The 26,140-nt window shown below is 36.6% G+C and overlaps 1 protein-coding gene and 2 long non-coding RNA genes across 4 annotated transcripts; 1 reads left to right on the top strand and 2 right to left on the bottom strand.

Moving 5' to 3' along the window:
• The first annotated feature begins 2,665 nt into the window (after positions 1–2,665).
• LOC119076552 lies at positions 2,666–3,831 on the top strand. 2 transcript variants are annotated; one of them, XR_005087644.1, is made up of 2 exons: positions 2,666–2,822; positions 3,273–3,831. It is a non-coding gene; the product is annotated as an uncharacterized LOC119076552 (long non-coding RNA). The 2 variants fall into 2 exon arrangements; XR_005087643.1 differs by having other exon boundaries at positions 2,666–2,913.
• Positions 3,832–6,161: 2,330 nt separating this feature from the next.
• LOC119076561 lies at positions 6,162–25,112 on the bottom strand. The gene is made up of 3 exons (XR_005087653.1): positions 25,100–25,112; positions 15,294–15,303; positions 6,162–6,254 (listed from the first exon to the last, which is right to left on the bottom strand). It is a non-coding gene; the product is annotated as an uncharacterized LOC119076561 (long non-coding RNA).
• LOC119076539 (probable trehalose-phosphate phosphatase H) lies at positions 21,436–23,063 on the bottom strand. Its single transcript, XM_037183333.1, has 6 exons — positions 22,704–23,063; positions 22,467–22,627; positions 22,226–22,395; positions 21,934–22,120; positions 21,765–21,871; positions 21,436–21,689 (listed from the first exon to the last, which is right to left on the bottom strand). The coding sequence occupies exons 1-6, from the start codon at positions 22,760–22,762 to the stop codon at positions 21,519–21,521; spliced, it is 855 nt and encodes a 284-aa protein (XP_037039228.1). The 5' UTR covers positions 22,763–23,063; the 3' UTR covers positions 21,436–21,518.
• Positions 25,113–26,140: the final 1,028 nt, after the last annotated feature.

Genomic DNA, 26,140 nt, shown 5'->3' with positions numbered 1-26,140 from the left:
CTGAGCTTTAACAAACCTCCGCTGAGCTCTAATAATTCTCCACTAGGCTTCAGGAAGTGTCCGTTAGGCCTAAGCTAGTCGCAGGAAGGCTTAATGGAGCGAATCGGACACTCAGCGGAGATCTGCCAAAGCTAAGTGGAGTTTTATTAAATCATAGTAACAATTATTAGGTATCCGCTGATGTTTATTGAGTGTTCGCTTAGCTCCATTGCCTTACTACAACGTGCTAAGGTCTGACGGACTCTTACTGAAGCCTAGCGGAGAATTATTAGAACTCATTAGAGGTTTGTCAAAGCTCAGCGGAGAATTTTTAGAGCTCAGCGGAGAATTATTAGAGCTCAGCGGAGGTTTGTTAAAGCTCAGCGGAGAATTATTCGACTTCAGCCGATATTTTTGTTCGAAGAGGTGGCATAATTAGACTCAGCGAAGTCTTGTTAGCTTACTAAAGAAGTGGGAGAGGTTACAATTTTAATAAATATCTACCATCGTTGAAGTGTCGGACACTTTTTTGAATGAAAATATTTTACCACCGAAGTGAACACAGCAAACATTGATTCTAGTACTTATAGTAGCGGAGTGTCGCAGTTGTGTCGAAATATTTTCTGTGTTTTATCGCGACAAAACAAAAAAAAACTTTTTGTTTTTGCATCGAGTAAAAAGTGTTTTAGTGTTCAAATTTGCCTTGGGGACATAAAGAGACGATGCACGAATACAATGGAAAGCATCATGGGTGAGTTTCTTTGAATCTTTTCGGTGAATTTTTGTGAAAAATTTTTCCATACATTTTCGGGAAACTGTCCTGTCATTTCCCAATGACGGGCCTTAAGGAAGTTTTGCACTTAATTTCTGTAATTTTAATTAAAACATTTTCATGCACATTTTCAAAAAAGGCATCAGAACAGTCGGAGCGTTTGCTTCGACTGAGCCCCGTACGACCCGTAAACCTATTTTGTCCGAAATCATTATACGTCCGTAGCCCCAATAAGCAAGTAACAGCTTATTCGTCCGTTGTCAAATTGCTTCCGTAACCTTTATTGCGTATTATTTTTTATTTTTTGTCTACTGCTATTTATTTCGAAACGAAATGATAAAACAAAACTGAAGACTGAAGTTAATTATTGTCGGTTACTAACATGCCAGTAGATTTTGGAAAAAAATTTCTTCGCCATATATATTTCGTTGTTGTAATTCAATTTTTATGTTGATCAAATTATTGCAATTCAAAATGTGGTATGCTCAGTTAGATTGCAAAATGTACACAACAGGCTATCCTTGACATTGCTTATTTGACATTATTGCCCATTTTTGCAAATTTACTGAAAGTGTTCATCTTTAAAATTGCGCTTAGCGCAATTATAAAAGCCCGTACGAAGTACTTCTCAAGCAAATCAAAAGTTTACGATGTCATTTTAGGAATCCGAATTTCCAACTTTTTTCCACCCTTCTTTCGGTATTAAATTATCTGTCAAACGAAACGAAAAGTAGCAAAATCAGTTGAAATATTCTCGATTTATGTGCAAAAACCCCATAGAGCCGAGTAGCGGCCTTAGTCCAAGGGCCAAAATTTGAAACTTTCTTACCACCATTCTATTCGGAATTCAATTATCTCTCAAATGAAACAAAAACCACCAAAATCGGATGAGATTTACTCGATTTTTGTGCAAAAAACACTTAGGGCCAAGTAGCGGCCCTAGTCCAAGGGCCAAAATTGGATCATTTTTTATCCACCATTCTATTCGGCATTCAATTATCTCTCAACTGGAATAAAAACTAGCAAAATCGGATAAGATTTACTCGATTTATGTGCAAAAAACACTTAGGGCCTAGCAGCGGCCTTAGTCCAAGGACCCAAATTTAAAACGTTTTCTGCCACCATTCTATTCGGCGTTGGATTATCTCTCAAATAAAACAAAAACTAGCAAAATCGGATGAAATTTACTCGATTTAAATGCAAAATATACATAGGGCCCTTGTAGCGGCCCTAGTGCAAATGCCCAAATTTGAAACGTTTTTCGCCACATTCTTTTCGGTATTCAATTATAAAACAAAAACTAGCAAAATCGGATGAGATTTACTCAACTTATGCGCAAAAACCAGTTAGGGCCGAGTAGCAGCCTTAGTCCAAGGGCCCAAATTGAAATTTAATTTTTTTAGCCACATTCTTTCCGGTACTTTCCATATAAAACAAAAACTAGCAATATTGGATAAAATTTACTCGGTTTATGTGCAAAAAACACTAAGGGCCGAGTAACGGCTTTTGAGCCCTCATCAGGTCCACGTTTCATTCGGACGGACGGACATTTTTTTTTATTGTGGATTGCGTCATTTATGAACATAGGAAAATTTGCATTAACCATCTGCTTCTAATTCAACATGTTACAAACGGCATATTAATCTTATAAGCCCCCAGTACTTCGTACGGGGCTAAAAATTGGTTACAAGTCACCATTTCATAATAAGGAAGGTGTGTCACACATGTGCGAACAGCCAAATTATTATAAAGCTACTATTGGCACAATGTGCGAATAGCGTCTGCCAAAAATAAATTAGCAAATGTTGCTTAGAAATCGCTCTGATTTTCTTGTTTCTGGGTTATCAGTAGAGCCTCCAAAAACGAATTAAATTAAAAAAATAATTTGGAAATGTTCCAAAAATTGATGTTTTTTTGCCACAGGAGGTTATCGGCAGAACCTCCAGTGGTATATAAAATCGAGTAATGAGAAGAGAACTTAGTTCAGTGAAGTTTTGAAGACTCACACTGTTATATTCTTATTCTCTCATTCAGTAAGTTTGCACAGGAAAAAGGTCAATTTTGAGATTTGGTAAGTAGTTTTTTTAATTATTAACAAGTGAAGCATCCATCCACCCACACGTACCCCTTTTAGTCGACTATAAGATCAACATTTATCCTCGGTCAGTTGTGTTTTGTGTTAGACGATATTTAGATATCGTACAGTGGCTGCCGTTAACTTTCACTCTCATACGTCCAAGTTTCAAGCTAATAACCGTTCGGAAATCAAAATAAGGCGGACAATTTAACAAGATTAACACTTAAAGCCTTTCACAGCCATGCTAATCTATTAAGCATGTGTGGTCACATTCGACAACCCAGATTTTCTGGTCCAGTCTTCTAGTCTAGTATCTCCCATCTAATTCTAAACTCTGAATTTTCGATTCGGAAAAAAATATCCAAAAAGTGGAGAAAACTGCGAATTGTCATTTGTTGTCAGAAAATTTTCTAAATTGATAACAAGAAATTTTCATCATTGCAGGTGACTAAAACATCGAGTTGTATTTTATTAGAATGACTTTCCTACATTTACGGTTGTTGGCTTTTGTGCTCTGCTCTTTCTGTGTGGCCGTGCACGCCGGCAACGTAGACATTAAAGGTTTTACGACTCTGTATGGAATGACCGGCTGTCTCAGCGATCCAACAGAAGGATGTGGCAGATCGGGTGATATCTGCTATAACTATCGCGTTGATTACTACGCTATTTCCGGGACGTCTCCAATCTGCAATGCCTGTATGCCAAAGGATTTCCGAAGCATAGCTAGCTTTGAATATCCCCTTAATCTGCCCTGTGCTATTTGGAGATTCTATGGTTGTGATGATGCCTTTGTGACTTTTATCTGGAATCAATCGGGAAACAACGGATGTTATTTGGGTGGCCAAAAATCTTACAACATTAAAAACTTTTTCAGTAGCGCCGGCGAGGCTGAAAACAGATTTGTCACGGCATGTCGCGAACAGAAAACGTTAGCTGATTATGGATTGCCCGAAAATACGCCACTAATCAACGAAGAAGATTTTTGCTTCCCCCTAAGGAACAATATATAGTACATTTTCTACCTTGGTGTATATTTCGAGAATAACTTCGTATGTACAATTGTATATAACGAGCGCCAGCGAGTGTATATACAATTGTACATAAGAAGTGATTCGAGAAATATACACCAAGGTAGAACAATGTTTTATCTCCTGCAAGCTGATATTTCATACATTAGCGAAATAACCACAAAAATTTGGATTTAGAATTAATCAATTAAGCATGTTGTTTTATAACGCATTCACAACAAAAAAAACATCATACAGAGAATCCTTTATTTACTTACTCACACACATATACTATCCACCTCAACATTTCGTTCAAATCACATCATTCCGACTACTCTGATTATTTGATCGATGTAGAAGTGACTAACGAACCGCTAACGACACCAATTGCATCGCCTTATGTGATTTGTTGGCGTAGTGGTCAGCATGTTTGGTTGATATGCTGCTGGTCCCGTGTTCGCTTCCGCCGTTCGGCGATTTTTTTTTTTTTTCAAATATGTAGATGGAAAGTAAATTTACCCTAGGTGGGTTATGTGTGAATTATCCAATCGTATAGGCTGTGGTTATGTATGTGTTTGTGTTTATATGCAGAAACGCGTAATGTATGAAATATCAGCTTGCAGGAGATAAACAAACATAATTGTTCATAGTGAAACCGGGACACAGACTGTGCTATCTCCATACAAGGAATATTATGAGAAAAAATTCAATGTTACAGTCCCAGAAGAGGTGTAAAATCGGCCGGTAAAAATTGAAGGAAATTTTCTTTTAGATGTTAGCAACTGAAAAAACGCATCTTCGTTTTACGTAATAATTACACAAATTTTTGCATCAACTGAACTCTTTGTTTTGCTTTATACACGCACATCAACCAGTTTACCCTATTAGTCGTCGCTTTTTCATTGAATAGTTCACTTAAAATTCAAATTTAAGGCATTTACGGTGTGAATGGCAACAAAATTGGACAAAAAATTCGTTGGATTAAATCATCGAACGTAAGACTGAATGATTTTTGACTCCTATTTGAGTTCTCAAGTTTCTTATAAATCATAAATAAAGTGCGACTCATGCGCGCTCCGCAAACTTCCCACTCGTTTGAGCTGTCTATTATTCTGTTTGATTTCCTCTTTGTGAAATTTAATCAGAGTAGATGCGAAGTAAGTTTTGCGAATGTGGAACGATGGAAGGCCTCTTTCACTTTGGTACAAAATAAAAAAGTGGCGATAGATGTTCTTCTCTTTCACTTTTGTACAAAAAAGGAAGCTCACATGTACTTACTACATTTACAGAACCTTCAATCATTACGTATAGTTATTAGTTATTTACGTATCTGTTGTGGACGGTATATTTTAGGCAATTTCGCGAGATGTAGCCCAAACGAAGTGAAATCCGAAATACGACGGATTTCTTTATCTATCACTAGATTGAAATGTCCATAGTTTTCAAACCAGTTCGTATTGGTTATTTCTGCATTCAAAGCAGTGTAGGAAATTGTATGAGTTTTTTCGCAATTCCGGTCCATAATCATCACCTTTCCATGCATCCATTTAATGTCGTTTTGAAGGTATTTATTTCACTGTATTCCCGGACACAGCGCAATATGAACTTTTTTTTCGCACGCAGTGCGTTATCAACTTTTTTTTCGCACGCTAAAGAACCTATTACCTTCAACGAAGGCTAAATTTTTATAAATAAAAATCTTGCATTGACCAGAAATCGAACCCCCGACACCAAAAGGTTTTTGAGCACAAAGCAGTGACTATAGCCATTCGGCTATAGAGTCACACAATTATACCGAACGTATTGTTGAAGCGTATATACTAAGCATTGACTACTCGATTTCATTCAACGCGTCTCTTTACATCACATTGCAATGTGTATTATAATGCAGCCTTCTTGATCGTTCAAATGAATTTCTGTACACACAAGAATTTTGGAACAAAATGTAGGACATGGTTTGCATTGGAAAGGTGATTATGGCCCGAAATTGCGAAAAACGTTGTATCTACCACGGTAGGTATGCCTTGGTAGATAAATAACTATTACAACATTCGTTTTAGGAAACGCAAAGCAGTGTGAAAATTATGATTTTTTGTGCATTTGTCTTTTTCAATTCTCGGTTGGCACAAAGCATGATGGTTACAGGTGTTATAATGCTGATTTTTTTAGCACACGATTGTTTGATTGTTAGAAAAATGCATTTGAATTTTTTTTTACAAAAATTATTTGAGAATTTCTAGTCTTATTTTGCCTACAAAGAATGATGTTTACGTTTAACGTTCTTTTAAAATTTCTTAGAAGTCATAGTGTGCTCATTTGAAAGAGGAGATTCTCATCCTCTAAGAATAATCTAAGTTAGAATCGCATTGTGTCCAGGCATAAATTGAGAAATTTCACAAATTAAGAAGATCTGTTCGTGCTTTCCAAACACCTAATGCAGTTTCATGCGGTGATTAATGTTACACAAATGAGTTTGGAGAGTTGGCCATTGTTTGATGAAAAATATAAGTTTGACGAACTGTCTAAAATTAAATTTGATCAATTTTTTTTCTGCATTCCCGCACCTTCCGCAATTTTTGATTATTTTCATTCTCTCTCTCTCGCAACAAATACTCGAAAAATCTGTTGAATTTTTCCGTATTCCGAGACAACTTCTGTTGACTCTGTTCGCTGCTTGTGTGTCCTTGAGTTGATTCTTCTTTTCTTTTTTTTTAATAATTAAGCGGCGTACTTAGTTCAACAAATAAATTGATTCTTTTTATGGCATCCGATGCATTGGTTACTTTTGATATTATATTGTGTCGTAATTGTTGCATCCACTGTATGCTGTTTACACTACAGCACCATTTATAGTCTAGCCATACTAAATAATGATACACTAAAACTTAGAACAAATTAGTACACCTGTGGAATTGATTTTTTTCACTTTTATGTTATGTTCGGAAGTATCAGGCAAAAGTCCCGTGAGATTTTTACAGGGGAAATGTCTTAAATCCCGATTTTTGTGCATAACCAGGCACTCGTTTTCGAATGAGTTCCATGTACAAACTGTGACATATATCCCTATAGTATCTGAACAAAAACCGATAATTAAACTTGCAGCAATAATAAAAAAACATTTTGAACGCGAAATTTGCAAATAAAAAAATTACTTCATCAGAATTTGAACCTGCGATCATTGAGTTTGTAAATTGAAAATCTGACATTTTTGGGGTTACGTTACACAATAATTTTTTGACAGTTCGATCGGAGAGAGATGTGAGACGTCACTAAAGTAGACAAATGTGCGCCTGATTTTTGAAAATCACAACAAGATTTACGTTTTTATTTTTGTAACAAAATTTATTAGTTGCATAAACATAAGTTATTTCGAAAAATACAGTTGCTTAAATTTATTTGACAATTTTTTTATGAAATGAGTTGTAATGGACACGACAATCAACAAAATTTATGAAAAGTAAAATCTGATATCTCATCGTCAACAAGTAATTTTATAATATCCGCAAACATTGATAGCCAAATTGCAATTACCAAAAAAAAAATAATAGAGTGTATAAGTGAAAATTACAACATACAGTGCACAATTTCTAAAAGAATGGCTGCAAAATGATTGAAAAATGTCAGCGCGAAACTTTATAATCGATAAATCCGAAAAAACAAGCACAACCCCACGCACATCACAAATTTTGCGCAGTCATTTTTGAATCATTTTACAGAGTGTTGATTTTTCAGTCATTTTTTACGAACTGTGTACTAGCCTTATCCAATAAACAATACCGGATAACAAATAGTCAATGTGTGTGATACTGATCAAGAGGTTTTGAGACAATTACATACATCTATGGCAAAAACTCTGATATGAGAGTTATATCATATCAATATGCAATGACATACCTGGCCAGCTACAAATGCATATGTATCACCAATCACCATGTATGCATAATACATTGATGTGATACATGTTACAAAGCTAATCTACCGCCAAAAACTTTTTATTAACGATTTTGTATCAAGTTTTAAACAAAATGGATACTTGCGTCTTTTGCAGCTTACCTCTAAACGCCGAAAATTCGGTCACATTAAGCTTAAAAGGTGTTAAAGGCATAAATAAAGTTAGCGAGTCGAAGTGTAGTGGTATCACGGTATAAATATTTTTTTAAATTATTTTAATTTGTTACCAAGACCGAAAAACATCAAGATTGAGGTTACGCAATTGCAGCACAATGGATGATTAGTCTCTGATTATATGAAGAACCTTTGCTAATTTAGTGTATAAACAGTATATTTGTGCCTCAACTGAAACATATTCCATTTAATTACTGATCTCAGATTTTGCTAATATGATGACAAAGGCGAGAACAAAGGTCTGAATTTTTGCTGAGCCTCCCATTGTGTATATGACGATGACGATGACAAAAAAAATGCAAAAATTCTCAAGCGATTACAGTTGATGTGTGTATGAACTCGGAACTTAAATTATATTTCAGGTGCAAGAAGGTCAAAGAGTTCATAGTGTGTGCAGAAAAAATTTTACTCGTCCAACAACAACCGTTCAACGTCTCCAGAATGAAGAGACTGTAGAGGAATCAGGAACTGTTCAAATCGAAGGCACCAATTTGCAAAATATCTGCTTGTTTTGCTTCAGCCCCGCAACGTTAACCGAATCGAGAAAAAGAGGCGTTGAAGTTCACGAAGTCAAGACGGAAAACTTTGAAGCTACTCTCCGCCGTTGCATGCAAGACCGAAATGATCAATGGGCACACGAAGTTAACGAGAGAATCGGAAGCTTTAGTTTGATGGGAGCAAAGTATCATCAGGCTTGCAACATAAATTTCCGAACGGCAAAACCGAGTTCACAATTGAACTCGGGAAGAAAGGTTGGACGACCACCAGATCGAAAAAGTGGTGCTGCATTCCTCAAAATATGTGCATACATGGTGGAAAATGAAGGCGAAGTTTTCGCGATATCAGATCTCTGTGAACGAATGGAGAGTGAGTGCGATGAAAGCACTAATGCGTACTCAAGAAAATACTTCAAGCAAAAACTATTGGAACATTTTGGCGACAATATTGTAATAAGTCAGGTGAACGGAGTTAACGACTTGGTTTTGTTTCGGTAATTAAAAGTTCAACAAGCACCAACACTTAGCGTAGAAAACATAAAATGGTGCAATGACGAAAAGTGTACTTTTCATCATTGAAACGTACACTTTTCGGCACCTTTCGATTTTATGTTAATTTGCTGAAGCTGTCTTGTGTCGCCCTAAACTGTTCATCACTAATTTTAGATATTCCGTTGAGCACATCATTTCGGACTTCTACAAAGCCAAAAGGAATTTGAATAGTGAGGCTGAGAAGAGCAGAATTATAAAACTGGCTATCGCATTGATTCGATCCGAGATACTAAGTATGCCGACATGTAAGGAAGAGTACCCACACCCAGACGATTTAGCCAATATCGAGAAACAGTCAGATTTTGTTCCGACATTATTGTCTGATCTTTTGACCGGTATTACACGATTGGAAAAACAGCATTTGAAAGTTGTGGCTATTGGCCAGGCAATAGTACAAGCAACACGACCACGAGCAATAATCGCCCCTACGCAGATCGGATTAGGAGTTCAGATGCATCATCATTTCGGGTCAAAACATTTGATTCAAACGCTCAATAAATTAGGATTTTGTTCGTCGTACAGTGAAGTCCTAAAGTTCAAATTATGTGCTGCCACTACACCAACAAATATTGATTTGCAAGACAACACAAAAACCGTAGGCAAATTTGTGGCAGATAACGTCGATCATGATTCAAGAACTCTAGACGGAAAGAATACTTTTCATGGAATGGGAATTATCGCTGCATTTACGCCTAAAATATCCGAAACTAAAGCCGTTAAGAGAATGGCTGACGTAACTTTTGAACACGTTCGTGCCATCGGAACAATTCCTATACTGCCATACGAAGGAAATGATACAGAAGATCAACTGATTTTCGAAAGATTAGAAAGACTTGATGGCTGTGACCCGCAAGATAAAATTGATTTTTTGTTTAACGTTACCTGGCAAGAAGCAAAAATGAGGCCATCTTGGGCTGGATTCATGCAGAAGGTAAATAATGGGAACCACTCTGGCAAGTCGTCGATTACCATTCTCCCAATGATCGATTTGAATCCGTCAGACTTCACATGCATACATTCAACTCTTCATTTCGTCGCAGAACGAGCAAAAAATCTCGGGATTCCGCCGATAATAACATTCGATCAGCCACTGTATTGGAAGGCTTTGTTGATTATATCGAATGCGCCGGCAGAAAGTATTCTCAAAAACATTGTAGTGCTGCTCGGTGCCTTCCATGCTGTTATGAGCTTTTTAGGGAGCATTGGAAGTCTAATGGAAGAAATGGGATTGCGAGAAACGCTGGAAACAATTTATGCACCGAACAGCGTCACTCATATCATGAGTGGAAAAGCCTATTCTCGGGCTTTACGCGGTCATTTAATAGTGGATAGCGCTTTAAACACACTGTTGACAAAGGAAGTACAATCTCAGGTTTCGGAGGAAAACGAAACTGAGTGCTGGAATAATTTACTATCCGAAATACACACTTTGTACGAGCAGGTATTTGACGGTGACGTTGGACTACACGATGTGACATCAAATGAAATTGTGAAATCGGCGAAAGAAAAATTTGAGCGTGCAAAGAAACGTCTGTCTGAAAAGTCTCGCACAGCCAAATTGTGGATTCAATATAGCGATATGATTCAACTCTTACGTTCCTTCATTCGAAGCGAGCGTACGGGGAACTGGACACTTCATTTAATTACACTGAAAAAAATGCTCCCATATTTCGCCGCTGCCGGACATAATCACTACGCGAAATGTGGATATTTATATTTGCAACAAATGGCACGATTGCTTCATACCCACCCTGACGTGTATGCAATATTCATGAACGGTGACTACATTATACGCAGGTCGGACCGATACTGGGGAGGCATCGCTTGTGACCTCACAATAGAACAAACATTAATGAGATCCATAAAGTCTCAAGGAGGATTGACCAGAGGAAGTGGCATTGATGAAAGGAGTAGATTAATTTGGGTTCAATCAATGCCGGCATGCATCGAAATTAATATTGCTATGCAACAACTGACTGAGTTGCACTACGAAACATCGGAACAACACAAAGATTGTAGCTTAGCCAGGTATGACTTCAATACACTTAAATCAAAATAAACTTAATATACGTGAGTTCCTTTTTTGCTGAAAATCGTGAAGTCGCGATTGAACCTCTAGTATCACAGTATAAACCATTTGTCAATATAATAAAATAAACTACGCGAAGTTCGGATTTTACTCTAATAAAATTTGCGGATTTATGAAAATCGACATCAACTTTTACAGTTTTACTCAAAAGAAAATAAAGCAAGGTGCCTAACATTAGTCGTGTCCATTCTTAACAAAATATTCATTAGACCATAAAGTACAATCAATGAAATGGAAATAGTTTTTTTATCTGCAGAGAATGGCCTGGCCGATTTCGACATCAAACATTCATGAACAAACCGGTGCAATATCTCTCAGTAATTAAGCAAGGCATTGCTTATTTTAGTGCTCATTTGAGCTTATAAGTTGGTACTGTAATGTTTGATGTTAAATTCGGCCAAGACATCATTCTAAGAAATTCACAAGTTTCCTGAAGCTTTTCAACAAAAACAGTTATGAATAGTGATGGATAGCTACAAAAGATGTCTAAGGTCACATAAAAATTGCAATTCTGACTGATGATCTGCCTCGCGATTTCAAACTCCATCTTAAATCACGAATAGATTGTTGCAAAATTTTAGACCTACTGCGTCTGTGTTGAAATTTTAGTTATTCAAATTACCTTCGTATGCACATCATCATCTGCAGAACAATACTTTTTTAAATTTTCAGGCAAGCCCGAGACCACGAAGACACTAAATGCGTGCTGGAGTTTTTGAACGAACGTAATCCGTTCAAGTGTCCCGACTCCGGTTTGCGAAATATTTGCAACGGATCGAAGGCTGCCGGCAACGTAAACATTGATACATCATCTGAAATCGGAGAAAAAATTATTTCGTCAATGGTTGAAAAGAAGGTTGGCGAATATTGTTTCAAAAAAGCTAACAGTGCCATCAAACCGAGTTCGAAGAGTGCTCTCGTTATTGATGGTGAAATAGTGAGTATTGATCCTCAGCTGCTTTTTCAACGGCTAATGTTGATAACAAGAGATATGGATGACAATGAAATTCGAAATTTGTTTAAGTACGAGCTCTCCCAAAAGCCGTCAGCTCTTTTCGATGAATTTGGATTTATGCGCGAAGGAAATACTTCAACTCTTTTTGATACTTTATGGAAAAACGTTGGATCTGATGGGAAAAATTCAACGGCTTTTGATGGTTGTAATATTGTGATCAATGGTCGTTCATTAATCAACAAAATTCCTTGGCAGAAAGATGAGACTTTTGATGCAATTTTTGAAAAATATATCAAATATGTGTCACAATATGGACACTCTACCGTTGTACTTGAAAGCAACTACGATTTATCCCCGAGCGTAAGGGATGAAATTAATCTTCGTCGTACAAAAGGAATACCAGGAAAAGACATACTTTTCACTGGTAACATGCTGGTTAGCTGCAAGAAGGAGATCTTTTTATCGAATACATTTAACATGCAACGTTTTATAAATCTGCTTGGCAAATCACTAAGTGAAAATAACTGCGAAGTTATTTTCGCTTCCAGTGACCCCGTATCGTCAATCGCAGACGTTGCAATTCGTGAGGCCATTTCGAACGAGACCATTGTGATCGGCGGAAACATTGAGGAATTGGTGGTATTGTGCAACAGATTCGATAACGAGGGTTACAATATTTGGCTCCAGTCGGACGAGAAAAAACAGAAATCTGCAAAACTATGGAGTCTTAAAAAAATGGATGCAACACTTGGCCGAGATGTAATGAAGAATTTAATTTTTATGCATGTTGTGACCGGCAGTACTTTAACTTCACATCCATTCGGATTAAGTACATCAGTTGCACTCAGTAAATTCGCCAAAATCGAAGCTTTCAGAGAAGCTTCGGCAGTTTTTTTGGGAGAAGAAAGTAAAACTGCTGAAATCATCGCTGCCGGAAAAAAGGCTTTGTGTATATTATATAATGGTAAGGCGTCGCAAGAGCTGGATGATCTGCGATATCAACGGTTTACTGAAAAAGTAGCTTCAAAAACAACTGCGGTTCAAGTTCAGACCTTGCCCCCCACAGAATCAGCTGTTCACTACCACAGTCTACGCACGTACTATCAAATGCAAACATGGCTTGGAACAAGAATGTTGAACCCGCTTCAATATGGTTGGGAACTTCGAAACAACACATTAAGAGCTAAGACTACAGACCTCGATCCAGCTCCTGTAAAACTTCTCTCCAACATACGCTGCAATTGCAAAAGTAATTGCGAGACGAAACGATGCAACTGCAAAAAGTTTTCTATGACATGTACCTCAGCATGTGGTGAGTGTAAGGGAAATGATTGTTCGAATTCGTCGCGTAACACTGTAGAGGATGAGGATGTTGATGACGAAGAGTTTTAAGCGACAACGGCCAAACCATTTTAATCAATTTGTTGTTATGTAGGTTAAATCTATACTTTTTATTGTCAAATTGAAATTGAATTTTGTTCGAACTCAAGTTCGTTTTAATCGTGAAATTTTCTGTTTTTTTTTACATTACACTTTAACACACCTTGTTGCCAATTTAAACAATTTCAATAATATTTTTCAATAAAATATATTATTATTCACTGATTCTATACATGAGTCCAGTTTTATTTAATTTTTACAAAGAGAAGTTTCGGTCTATTGAGTTGAGTTGATTTTTCACAGGAAAAAAAGTGGAAGTGAGGAAGTTTTGCTAGTAAAATTCATTAACAAATCTGAACTACATCTCAACTTAAGCAAACTAAAGTATGAGAAATGCTTTCGTGGAACAGGTACGGAACCACCCCTGCACAGTACACACTAAGGTATACGGACAAGAGATCGTAAATCGACACTTTCACTTAATGCGTAATTTTGCATTTAAATTTGACAATACGAAACAAAGTCTTACCTTTCAATTCCGCGATAAAACAGGACTGTAATCACCCATTTAACATCACCTGCAACCTTTCTATTGTTGCCTATTTTAACAGTGAAACAAAAGATTTTCAGTCAAAATGTTTAGGTATAATAATCTCACAAAATGAACTCACCACTTGGATGTTTTTCGAATGGGCTGAGTTTCAACACTTTATCCTCAAATTTCTCGAAATATGTTACTGCACTGTGATGCGATTTTTTAGTGTAATTTATTGTTTATATGGAAGATCAAATCAAATTTTACAACGTGAATTGCATTACCGAAAAGATTTTTTCGTAAATAAACACCACTGTTACACGTCTAAACGTTTCATATCACATTTTAATTTCATCAATCATTTTTCAGTTGTTTTCACTAATTTTAAACAAATTATTTGCTAGGATTTATAGTTGACCAACATCAATGAGAAATTCAGTTGTAGAATGCAAGAATAAAATCGACGACTAAAAATCAGGCGCACATTTGTCTACTTTAGTGACGTCTCACATCTCTCTCCGATCGAACTGTCAAAAAATTATTTTGTAACGTAACCCCAAAAATGTCAGATTTTCAATTTACAAACTCAATGATCGCAGGTTCAAATTCTGATCAAGTAATTTTTTTATTTGCAAATTTCGCGTTCAAAATGTTTTTTTATTATTGCTGCAAGTTTAATTATCGGTTTTTGTTCAGATACTATAGGGATATATGTCACAGTTTGTACATGGAACTCATTCGAAAACGAGTGCCTGGTTATGCACAAAAATCGGGATTTAAGACATTTCCCCTGTAAAAATCTCACGGGACTTTTGCCTGATACTTCCGAACATAACATAAAAGTGAAAAAAATCAATTCCACAGGTGTACTAATTTGTTCAATGCATTATTCAAATGTAACTAGACTATTAATGATTGTCTTGTTTTGAAAATGTTATCACATTAAATGGGCATACGATTCGTTATTATATAAATGCACGGAGCGCGAATAGAAAAATTAATAAATTTGAAAAATTAATGGTTGCACGATGCGTCAATTATGTGATAAAAATTATTATCGCTTCGTTAGAATGAAAGAGCACTTGGAGTTCATTCATTTGACGAATAAATGTTTTCTTATCATTCAACAATATTGGATTTTATGGCTGTCAGTGCTCAGTGAGATGAAATTGAAGTGTTAAAAAGTATTTTTAGTTTTTCTGTCCGATTTCGCTGGTAATCGCAGAGACATCACAATCGCCAATTCTATGGATTATACGCAAAACAATGACTGGCTTGAATATTGTAGAGACAAACTTAGCACACTCACAGGGAATATTTTTCACTAAAATTGTACTGTTTGGGGCCGTTCATAAAACCAAAGGCTTAAGTGAAAAATCAGATTATAGAATTACGCAATTTATGAACAGCTCCTGTGCATATAGTTTCTGCTGGCCACATCGAGCTAGCTGGAGAATCGGCAAGTTTTAGGTAGCCAGCCCTTATCTAACAGGCAGAAAAGATAGAGTGCCTGCATTCTATTAAATACTAGTCCCTACGGCCTGAAATCTGTGACATATTACCACATTTCCCAATAAGGGACTTAACGCTGGTAGTCTTGGTGTATATCTCTGGTATTCGAATCAAATGAGAAATAAAAATTGAAAAATAAAGTTCCTTTGGCAGGTCTAACATGACTGACAAGCCAAATTTTTAATTGGAGTGGAACGAGTGGAACGCAAAAGCTTAAGCGGTTTACCGCTTAAGCACCTTTTATGCTTTACAATCAAAAGTTTATTGAATTCATGTTATTTACCAATATAGTCGACTCAATAGCGCAGTGTGTAAGTCGTTAGCCTCACACTGAATTATTGTTTTGGAAGTTCGTGAGTTCGAATTCGCTGACACATTAATAAAAAGATTATTAATGCTATGTGATATACGAATCCAACGAGCGAATACATCAGACACCAATCGCCAGCTATCAGCAAATGGTGGTTTAAGAGGAAATTTCTCCTGACAAAAGTGTATAGCTAATTCAGATTGATTTCGGATATCCGATTGATATTTTCAGATTTCGGGTCAATTTCGGATCGTATCCGTTCGGTTCGGATCGAGTTCGGATTGTCGATTTTCGGATTCGGATCGGATTGGGATGAAATAAATTTCGGATCAACCCCAAAAAAATCGGATCAATCCGATCCGTTCCGAGCCTTATGCCATATTGCCACATTTCCCGATCATCAACCGAAGCGATAGCGGAGGTTCGTGACGCTAGTTCGACTTTCCTAAAAAAGAAAAAAGAACAACCAACGGGAGAACTAAGGAACCTATATATAGGCGAACATTTTAACCTTTCCATACTGAACCGAATCAAAAAAAAAATGTTTAAACGAAAGTACTCTTCAATACGAGTTCAGCGAGCTATAGATCATTGAAAACGGTTATCTACATCCGGAGAAAACACTACTTGAAATGAAGCATCTTCACACATTTTCAGCACTTTCACCATATTCGAGTTAATAGAAATGTTTCATATGGGTTTAATATACGTATCGAACCACTACATTAAAACTTATATTAATTCAATCTTAACACTTTTTCACCGGAAAATCATAAATTAATTTCTGTAAATTTAATTAAAACATTTTCATGAACATTTCCAAAAAACGCACTTATATGAAAGCCAATATTTCATTTTTATGACAATATAACAGCTATAATGATGGTGTATGTAGTAGATCAGTGTTGCCATGCTTCATATAAAATGTGCGCAAAGATTATGAATTTGAAAAATTTGTTTCTTCACATAACTTTTGGAACATTTTGGGATTTTAGGTATTTATTCATTTGGTGTGTTGGTTTCAATGAAGAACGTGTGTTTAGGGTTAAAATGTCCAACAAAATGGCGGACAGCCACCATCTTGGAAATTGTATTGATTTTATTTATAATTTTTTTAAAATGGCGGCCATCTTGTAATTTCGTATTTTTTAGATATTTCCGGCTGTGCGCCATGTAGAGAGTTGAGATAAAGTGTCGCTTGTACAGTTTCGTTCTTTTTTTTCGATATTTCAAGAAAATTGAGGCCATCTTGAAATTTGCCCACGGGGCAATGCCCACCTTTGCCCGTTAGTAGCTACGTTTCTTTACCACAAATTTTTCCAACTTTCGCGCACGCAAAAGAAAACATCCTTCGCAGACGTATACGCATATCAGCCCGAACAGACACTTTTCTCTGTTTCGAAAAGGTAGGTTTGCTACGGCTGCAAAACGGAATTCAAGTAATTATTTTCCATCGTTCGTTACGTATGTTCGTGACGTTGAGGTTTTCATCGGTACCGCTGGCGCATGACGTTCAGTGGCCATAAAATCCACTGCCAATTTTTTATTTTGGTGCCAAATCAAACGGATCGACGCTTTTTGGTATTGCTACATCCAAAGTCATCGAAAAATTCAGCCGCTGCCTCGTTTGTCTTGTATGCGTGGTTCGCGTTCTCGATCGGCATTCCAACTACTATCCTGGGTAGGCATAGTATCCAATGCAACAGAGTGTTTCTTTGTATTCTACAAACACAATTCCACGTTTTGACTGTGTCCCATATTGTATGTACGTATGTACATACATGTAATTTCCAAAGGCTGTTTGATTCTTTCACCACCCTAATAAAAGTAGTTTGGTTGCTAGAGAGGTGAGAGGGTATTGCTCATGCTCATAGTGAATATTTTTCCTTCAAATTAAATACATGTCCACTATCACGGTGTGATAATCACACTATGAATAATTTTCGTGGGATACCGAGTGCGTTGATAGTACATTACGTCGTCCGTTGTTCAATATTTCTATTTTGACGAGTGGGAATTTTTTTTTTCGAATTTTCGTGTTTTTAGTGACTTTCAAAATGATTTATAAAAAAAGTTTGAACTTTTTTTGGCATATGATACGAGACAAAGTGTCTTATAATAACGTTCTCCATCTATAAAAAATAATAAAAAAAATTTGTTTGGAACTTAATTGGTGAAAATATTCTGAAAAGTAACAAATTAGCTGAAACGTCTTACATCTTCTTCTTCTTCTTCTTCTTCAGCCATTGTATATCCACTGCTGGATGTAGGCCTTACCTTCCTCCTTCCATTTTGAACGCTCTGTTGCCACTTGCTGCCAATTTGCTCCTACTGCTCTCTTGATGCTATTCGTCCAACGTTCTGGTGGTCTGTCTTCACATAGATCGGGTTGTTGGTGGTCTCCAGTTCATGATCGATTTTGTCCAACCGTCATTCTTGCAATATGACCTGTCCAATTCCACTTTAGAGACGCTATCCTTTCCATGACATCGACGATTATTGTCTGTTGTCGGATCCATTCGTTTGTCATTTTGTCTCTGAGCGAAATTCCCAACATACTTCGTTCCAGGGCCCTTTGCGCAACCCTAAGCTTGTTTTCTGATGCTTTCGTTAATGTCAACGTTTCCGCTCCATATGTAAGGACTGGCAGGACACACGAATCGAACACTTTCCGTTTCAAGCTGTTATTCATCTTGCTCTTGAAGATTAGCCTGAGTTTACCGAATGCTGCCCAACCTAGACCAATTCTTCGCTTCACTTCGGCAGTTTGATTGTCCAATCCCAATTTCAGCTTGTGACCAAGGTATACGTAACAATCGACTCTTTCAATCACTGTGTCTCCAATTTTATTTTCTCTGTCGTCGACGATGTTCGTCATGACCTTCGTTTTCGTTAGGTTCATCTTTAAACCCACTTTGCTCGATTCTTCGTTCAACTGCTGTAGCATTGTTTGTGCTTGATCCAGACCAGCTGCTATAAGGACAATGTCGTCTCCAAAACGGAGGTGACTCAGGTACTTGCCGTTCACATTCATTCCCATCTTACTCCAATTCAATTTCTTAAAAACACTTTCGAGGACTGATGTGAATAACTTCGGAGAGATGGTGTCTCCTTGTCTTACACCTCGACCGATTTTGAAATTATCCGTGTCCTCACCAAGTCTTAAACACAACGTGGCATTTTCGTACACATATCGAATTGAATTAGAGTACCTCGAGTCCACTCTGCATTCGTTCAATGAGTCCAATATCGACCATGTCTCCACTGAATCGAATCGAAAGCTTTTTCGAAGTCTATGAATATCAAGACTATTCCAATCTTGCACTCGTTGCATTTCTCAATAAGCATTCTGATCGTCTGTAAATGATCGTTCGTACTGAAGCCGGCTCGAAATCCAGCTTGTTCGACTGGTTGATAGAAGTCTAACTTCTTCGTGTTCCTCTTTGCGATGATCTTCATGAACAGCTTATAGAGTATCGATAGGAGCCTGATCGATCGGTAGTTCTCTAGCTTTGTAATGTCGCCTTTTTTGTACATCAATACAATCACTGCATTTTCCCATGCCTTTGGTATTTTCTCCAATTCCAGACACTTATTGAACAGAGTCGCTATTGCACTTAACAACGTGTCACCTCTTCTTACCCCGCGTTTGTAAACGTTGGTCTCTCATTCTGTGCTTCATCGGTTGTAGTCGTTGGTTTCAGTCAGCTTGGATCACAGGACCTTCATGTTGCAGTTTGCCTTGATTGTTTTTTGGGTCAGTTGAACGTTGTACTTTCTGAGGTCTGATTTCATTGCCTTGTTGATAGTCTTTGTCAAGTTTCGGTACTCTGTCGAGTCTCTCTTTCCGTCTTTTATAAGCTCTACTCGGCATGATATCAGATCTAGCGTTTCCTGACTGAGTTTCGATTCTTTCACACGGACAGATTTGCATTTGGATTCCATAAAATCCATTACCGTTTTGACGATCTTGCTGTTCAGTCTATCCAATGTTTCACTTTGGTCGGACACGTCATCCAACTCCGCATTAATTTTCATTTTAAATTCTTCGCTTAATTCGTACAGTCGTTGTGCATCGATCATTTCGGTTTAGTTTTAGTATCTATCAGTACCAGGGTTATTATTGGGAATTTTAATGCGGAAAAATTCCGAATAATTCTAACAGAATTCCGAAAAAATTCTGAAATTTTGTATTCCGAACTGTTCGGAACTTTTTCAGATAAATTTTCTGGATGATTCCAACAGGCTTACAGTGGTAATTTCGCGCCCATACATTTCTTGAATTTTTGGTGTTGTTGGAATTCGGCGCGAATTATGGAATTCGGTGTGAATTTGATTTATGATGATTTTAGGTCAAGTAAAAGTTGGAAATGGGTGCGAACTCGATTTAGAGCATTTTTAAAGAAAGTAAAAGTTGGAAAGGGGTGCGAACACAATTTTGTAAAAGAAAAATTCCCTCAGTCTTTGTTAACATTTCGTAAAAGGAAAATTTAGTTTCTTTGTACATGCTCTAAATCGAGTTCGCACCAATTTCCAACTTTCAGTTTCTTTGTACACGCTCTAAATCGCACCCATTTCCAACTTTTACTTTGCCTAAAACCATCATAAATCAAATTCGCACCGAATTCCATAATTCGCGCTGACTTCCAACCACACCTCGCACCAGTTTCCAAAAATTCAAAAAATGTATGGGCGCGAAATTACCACTAGGTAGGAATTTCACACGGCGCGAGATTCCCCAACACCCAGTTTCTCATCGACCAAATATTGCATACTGGCTTTACAGTTTTTGAGTGTTGCTTCAAGTAGACTGTTGGTGATTTTTTTTTCTCTGAAAACGTGTATAATTACACATTTTTTGTGCAAACACAAAAGTGTGTAAGATTACACACTTTTTAAAAGTTTTTACACACAATGTGTAAATTACACGCTTAAAAAAGCCCGTGCAACCAATGCAATCACTTACTACTGTTTTTAAACGTTTTTCAAGACAACATGATCTAAATTTGTTTACCTTTGCACACAAATGAGTCATTATTATGTCTTCATGGATGTTTCGGCCGAAAATAAGTCACTAAATTCTTTTGGTCTTTTTAAAATAAATTTTTTACAACAATTTTCTATGGCCCCTTCCGGACCCGAACCATCGCACACCACTGATTTATGTTACTAATTCCAATTAGATTTTTTTAAACATAAATCATAAATAAGTCATAAAGAATTGGGAACGTCTTTTCTGCGTTTCATTTCGATGAACATCGTTAAACTGAAAAATCGACGACACAAGGAACGACAACTTTCTGAAAAAACGACTAGTTCCTGAAGAAGCCGATTCTTCAAGAGCTCACCATTTCTTCAGGAATATCGAGCCGAGCAGTGCAGCGATGGTGCGTCACCTTTTAAAATAAAGTTGTTCAGCCGCACCGTGTGATATGTTGGTACAGAAAATTAAAGTTATCGAAGTAGTAGATTGTTACCTTTTCTTTACCGTCGAATATGAAAGAAATGCTTTACAATTGAAGCTGATAATTTTTCAACTAATGAATTTTTGACAATGTACGGTACACGGTAAAATGGTTGATTCACATATCGGTAGAATGCGATACAGTCTAAAAAGTGAAAATTCTTAGAAAATCATATCCAGTAGTTCTACTATTTATTCTGTATACTCCTTTTGAACATCAGTAACTCTAAAAACTAATCATCCAATTGTAACGATAGTATTTTGTTAACGTTGTTGAGATGATGGGAGATCGCTGAAAGAGTGATGAAAGAATTTACTTTCTAACCACTGTAACAAATATGAAACAGCGTTTGTTGACGGTAAGAGGTAGTCAGCAGCAGTTTCTTCTTTCAATAAATCCGAAATTCTAAAGCTGATTGCATTTCCTTTGAGTGACTGCGCATTAGAGATTTTATCAGTTAATTTCAATTTTTATCTTTTTTTAAAGAAAATTTTTCAATAAAGTAAAACCTTCATTGCATTCTCATCAGTTGTATCGTCACCAGCGAAAATTACTCGAACAAATGATTTCCAATCGTCTCCGAATTCTTTTTCTAATATTAGAAGAGCGGCATTACCTTAAAACAGATGACATTTTGTCAGTAAGAACAAAAAACAATGGACCCGTTATCGCAAACACCTTTGTTCCAATCGACCGGAGCATTTCCTTCAATAACACCTTTCGCTTCATTAGCCACAAAATCGAACGAACGAATTATTTGTCTTGCCTTGTTTGTGAGCTCTTCTTGATACTCTAGAGGAACTTCATTGTAGTGATAAGAAATTGATGTACCCTTGTTTTCAACATAGGCACCGTGTGCGGTCAACTTTAATTGGTTAGAATAAATACAAGAATTCATGTTAATTACAAGAACAGTCGAAATACACCAGCAAGCGCTGATAATTTCGTTAAAAAAATACTTTCTAACAACCTGTGCCTCGTCCATTGCCTTAATCATTCCAAGAAATTGTTCCTTCAAATGATCGCTCAACACGTATTCCCATCTTTCACGATTTCTGAATATTATTTCCATTCCATGATTACCAGCGTATGTACAATTGCGAATACCAATTGTACTTTTAACATCAACCACACCCCTACCTTCAGATGTAGAGGAAAAATCACCTAAATGTTATATGTCGAACTATCGTGTAAAAAAATGGAATAATTACCCGAAATAAATGCAATAAAAATGTTCGGATTAAGTGAAAGTTTGTTCAAAAATTTGACAGAATATGGGTCCATATTAGTTTCATCGGAATGCTGAGATATTGGTGCAAGTGTTCCATCGTAGTCGAGTAATAATGCTACTTTTTTAGTGTCTTTAATGTAGCTACACGAAGGTAATTCGAGTCGTTCAAAATTCAAAATAATTTCCAAGAATTAAAACAAAAACTTTTAGAACTTACTCGGTGAGTATCTTACTCATATCGTCGTAGTTATCTATGGAACGGGCAATATTTGTCATTTTTATTCTATTTATTTATTAAAAAGAACACAAGAACGATTGAATTGATACAACCAACGCACAACAAACACAAAAAGAAACTGAGCAACAATTTTGAAAGTCAAACCTTTCATACCTTTCCGTTAAATATGATAAGCCAAATGAACTCAGTGATTAAAACGATACACCCTTGCCTGTTATTCATTTAAATGAAACGAAAAAAAACCATTATGTGATTGCAACCCATCCGACGACAGCATGTTGTTAGAAATTAACAATCTTTTTCCTGAATAAATTTTGCAAATTTTTGTTTGGATAAGCATGTCATAAGCGTGTTTTATTTAGCGTATGGTATTGCTCAGCCGGGAGATCACACTTAAGTGTCAGGTTCGGCTACCAATGCTGCTATAGCTAATGAAGGCATTAGCATGTATTCCGAACCACGCCTTCAAAGTATTTTTAGATTATTGCGCCTTAGTACCTATAGCAGTCTAGTACGGTTCTACACACACAACTACACCAGATTCGAACCGATTCAGTCAGCTGTGTATTTGTGTACAAGTCTGACAACCGATTTTTTTTCTGCTGCGGTTGAGTTTCGAACCCTCACACTGGCAACTCAATCGAATAATGGCAAGCAAACGAGTTAACCATTACGCATAAGCGTGTTATCGTCACTGGACTATAAACGCACTGTGGGTCGTATGAAACAAGAAAAATTCAGAATATAAAATCTTATTTTGAGCCCAGTTCAGTTGGGAACACTTTTTCATATTTTTTCTATATTCGTGACTGGGGGTACTAAAAAATGCGAGCCAGTACTGAAAACTCGAGTCGGAATTTCTTATTTCTCCACGAAGTGAACACATGATGTTTTATCCGTGCGTGGTGTGAATAACCGTTTGTATCCACGAAAAAACCACATCAATTTTGTACACAATTTTTCGAAAGCAAAGTAAAAATGACATTTACGGATTTCACGGCTCGAAACAGTTGTGTTCGTATAGAATGGCACAAAAGTTTCCGTTTTCATCATTGTGAAAAACTTAATTATTTCAACAAGAATCAATCACCTCCTCCTTCGACTTAAGTCGACTTAAGATCAATATGTCACAGTCTCGGAACATAATTGTCAGTACTGCCTTTGGATACTTCATTGATGATTTCTTTCTAGCACCAATACGTGAAAAACTTTCGCTCTGAAATTAGCCTTTGCATGCACACTAGCGCGAGAATACATTTCATTGTTACAATAATCTGCTAATATTCATAGAAATCTTATCGATAAGAATTTGAACTCCTGACCAATGCTAAATAATCAAAGGTGCTACCATATTCCTAGCTCGGACTCATTTCATTGCTACTGTCTAATGAAAGTCCCTGACCTAACGGAATCTAAATTACGAATGTCTACGCCCAGTGAGTCTACACCACAATAATTTCGTTTAATTCAGTTCATTTATGATTTACTTTATTGCAACGATGCGATAAACTCCAACTGTGTGTGACAAACAACATTTCTCATTTGTAATAGCCAGCAACTCTTTTTGTCGCAACGAAAATAAAGAAAATTTCATTTAAAAAAAAAAAATCCTATTCACAAATCGTCCCATAGTTACCAAAATACACACACACCACATACCATCATGACAATTTCATGCTTACGGTTCGTGTAATTCTACACTTTATTTCCACTATTAAAGCGATTTATTTCTGCTGATATTTTTTCCGAGCTTATGTCCCTTCAAAAAAAAAAGATTCGGCCTGATGTGCTCTGTATTATGTGTATTTTGGAGAAACGTAAAAATAATCAACTGCATGCGTGATGGATGCGTCTACAAATATTATATACATTCGAAATTTGGTTACATATATTTTGAAACTGTATTTGAAACCAGCATGTATACGTACGGTTCAAAGGTATGTGTACGCCAAATCTCTTTATCAAGTACTTTTGTAAAAAACAAATAGAAACGAAATTCAATTATGAGAGATTATTGAACCTTGTATAGAGCTCTACTTATTAAGAATAAATCGTTTACGGACTTGCAGATACTTGCACTATAATTTGTCAGAAAAAATACTGCAAGGGGTACCACCAAAGTTGTGTGCCACAAATACCAATTCCATAAACAGAAGGTTTATTCCCAACTAATTCCATTCAATACCAAAAATTCCACTGAAAATTACAATATTTCCAAAAAATTGCAGCAATTCAAACGCTTTAAGTTAGCACCAAAAATTGTATTCATTTTCCAGAGATCCCATTACTTTCCAATGAACATTCCAACATTTCCAACAATTCCACTCAATACCAAAAATTCCCCTGAAAATTCCAACAATTCCACTCAATACGACAAATTCCATTTTATTACCAAATTCTATCAGCATAACCAACATTTTCGGTAGCGCTTAACCCCTCGCTTCAAGTTCAGTTTCTAAAGTGCAACTTCCAGGGAAGCATTTCGCGGAATTTATCTGATGCTAAATCACACAATGCGATGTGTAACGATCATCCCGTAAATCTTTGTGTTAAATATTAAAATAGTTTAGCACCAGGAAGTGAAAACATTTCATTCTGTGAAGTGCTCAAGTATTAAATGTGCAATACTTATGGTATGATTTCAACTGTGGTTTCATGTTTATCTCAAGTCATCGATTTATGCAGTCGATTAAGTGTTTCCAGTCTATGATATTTTGGAATGTTCAAATTTTGCGCCAGATTATCATAGGTTAGAAAGCACTTCATTGACTGGAAACATCGATGACTTTTGAAACTCTGATAAATCTAAAATTGGGCTCTCTAAAGATGAACACTTTGTACAGCTATTTATACAACAGAGGCATCTACAGTTTGCACATTTTGATGCTGAGTTACATAAAATCATTTTCGCGAAAAGTGAACTTTCTATGTACAGTGAACGACATCTCAAATGTCTCACTGTCAAATTTTTCTGAGAATTTTATTGTGTCATTGCAAATTCACAATGACATTCTCTGAAAACAAGGCATCAGAACAGTCGGAGCGTTTGCTGCGACTTAGCCCCGTACGACCCGTAATCCTATTTCGTCCGTAACCATAATACGTCCGTAGCCGTAATACGCCCGGAACCCTAATACGTCTACAACCCTCTAATGCGTCTGTTACCAAAATGCAAGTCAAGTTGGGCATGGTCAAATTTACTGAAAGTGTTCATTTTTAAAATTGCGCATAGCGCAATTACGAAAGCCCGTACGAAGTACCTCCCAAATAAAACCAATAATTTACGATATTGTTTTAGAAACCCAAAATTTTTTGCCAACTTTCCATTGGGTATTCAATTACCTCTCAAATGAAACAAAAACTAGCAAAATCGGTTGAGATTTACTCGATTTATGTGCAAAGAGCACTTAGGGCCG

The sequence above is a fragment of the Bradysia coprophila genome, unplaced genomic scaffold (assembly GCF_014529535.1).
Source record: "Bradysia coprophila strain Holo2 unplaced genomic scaffold, BU_Bcop_v1 contig_232, whole genome shotgun sequence".
NCBI lineage: Eukaryota > Metazoa > Arthropoda > Insecta > Diptera > Sciaridae > Bradysia > Bradysia coprophila.
This window is presented reverse-complemented; position numbering and strand designations above follow the sequence as displayed.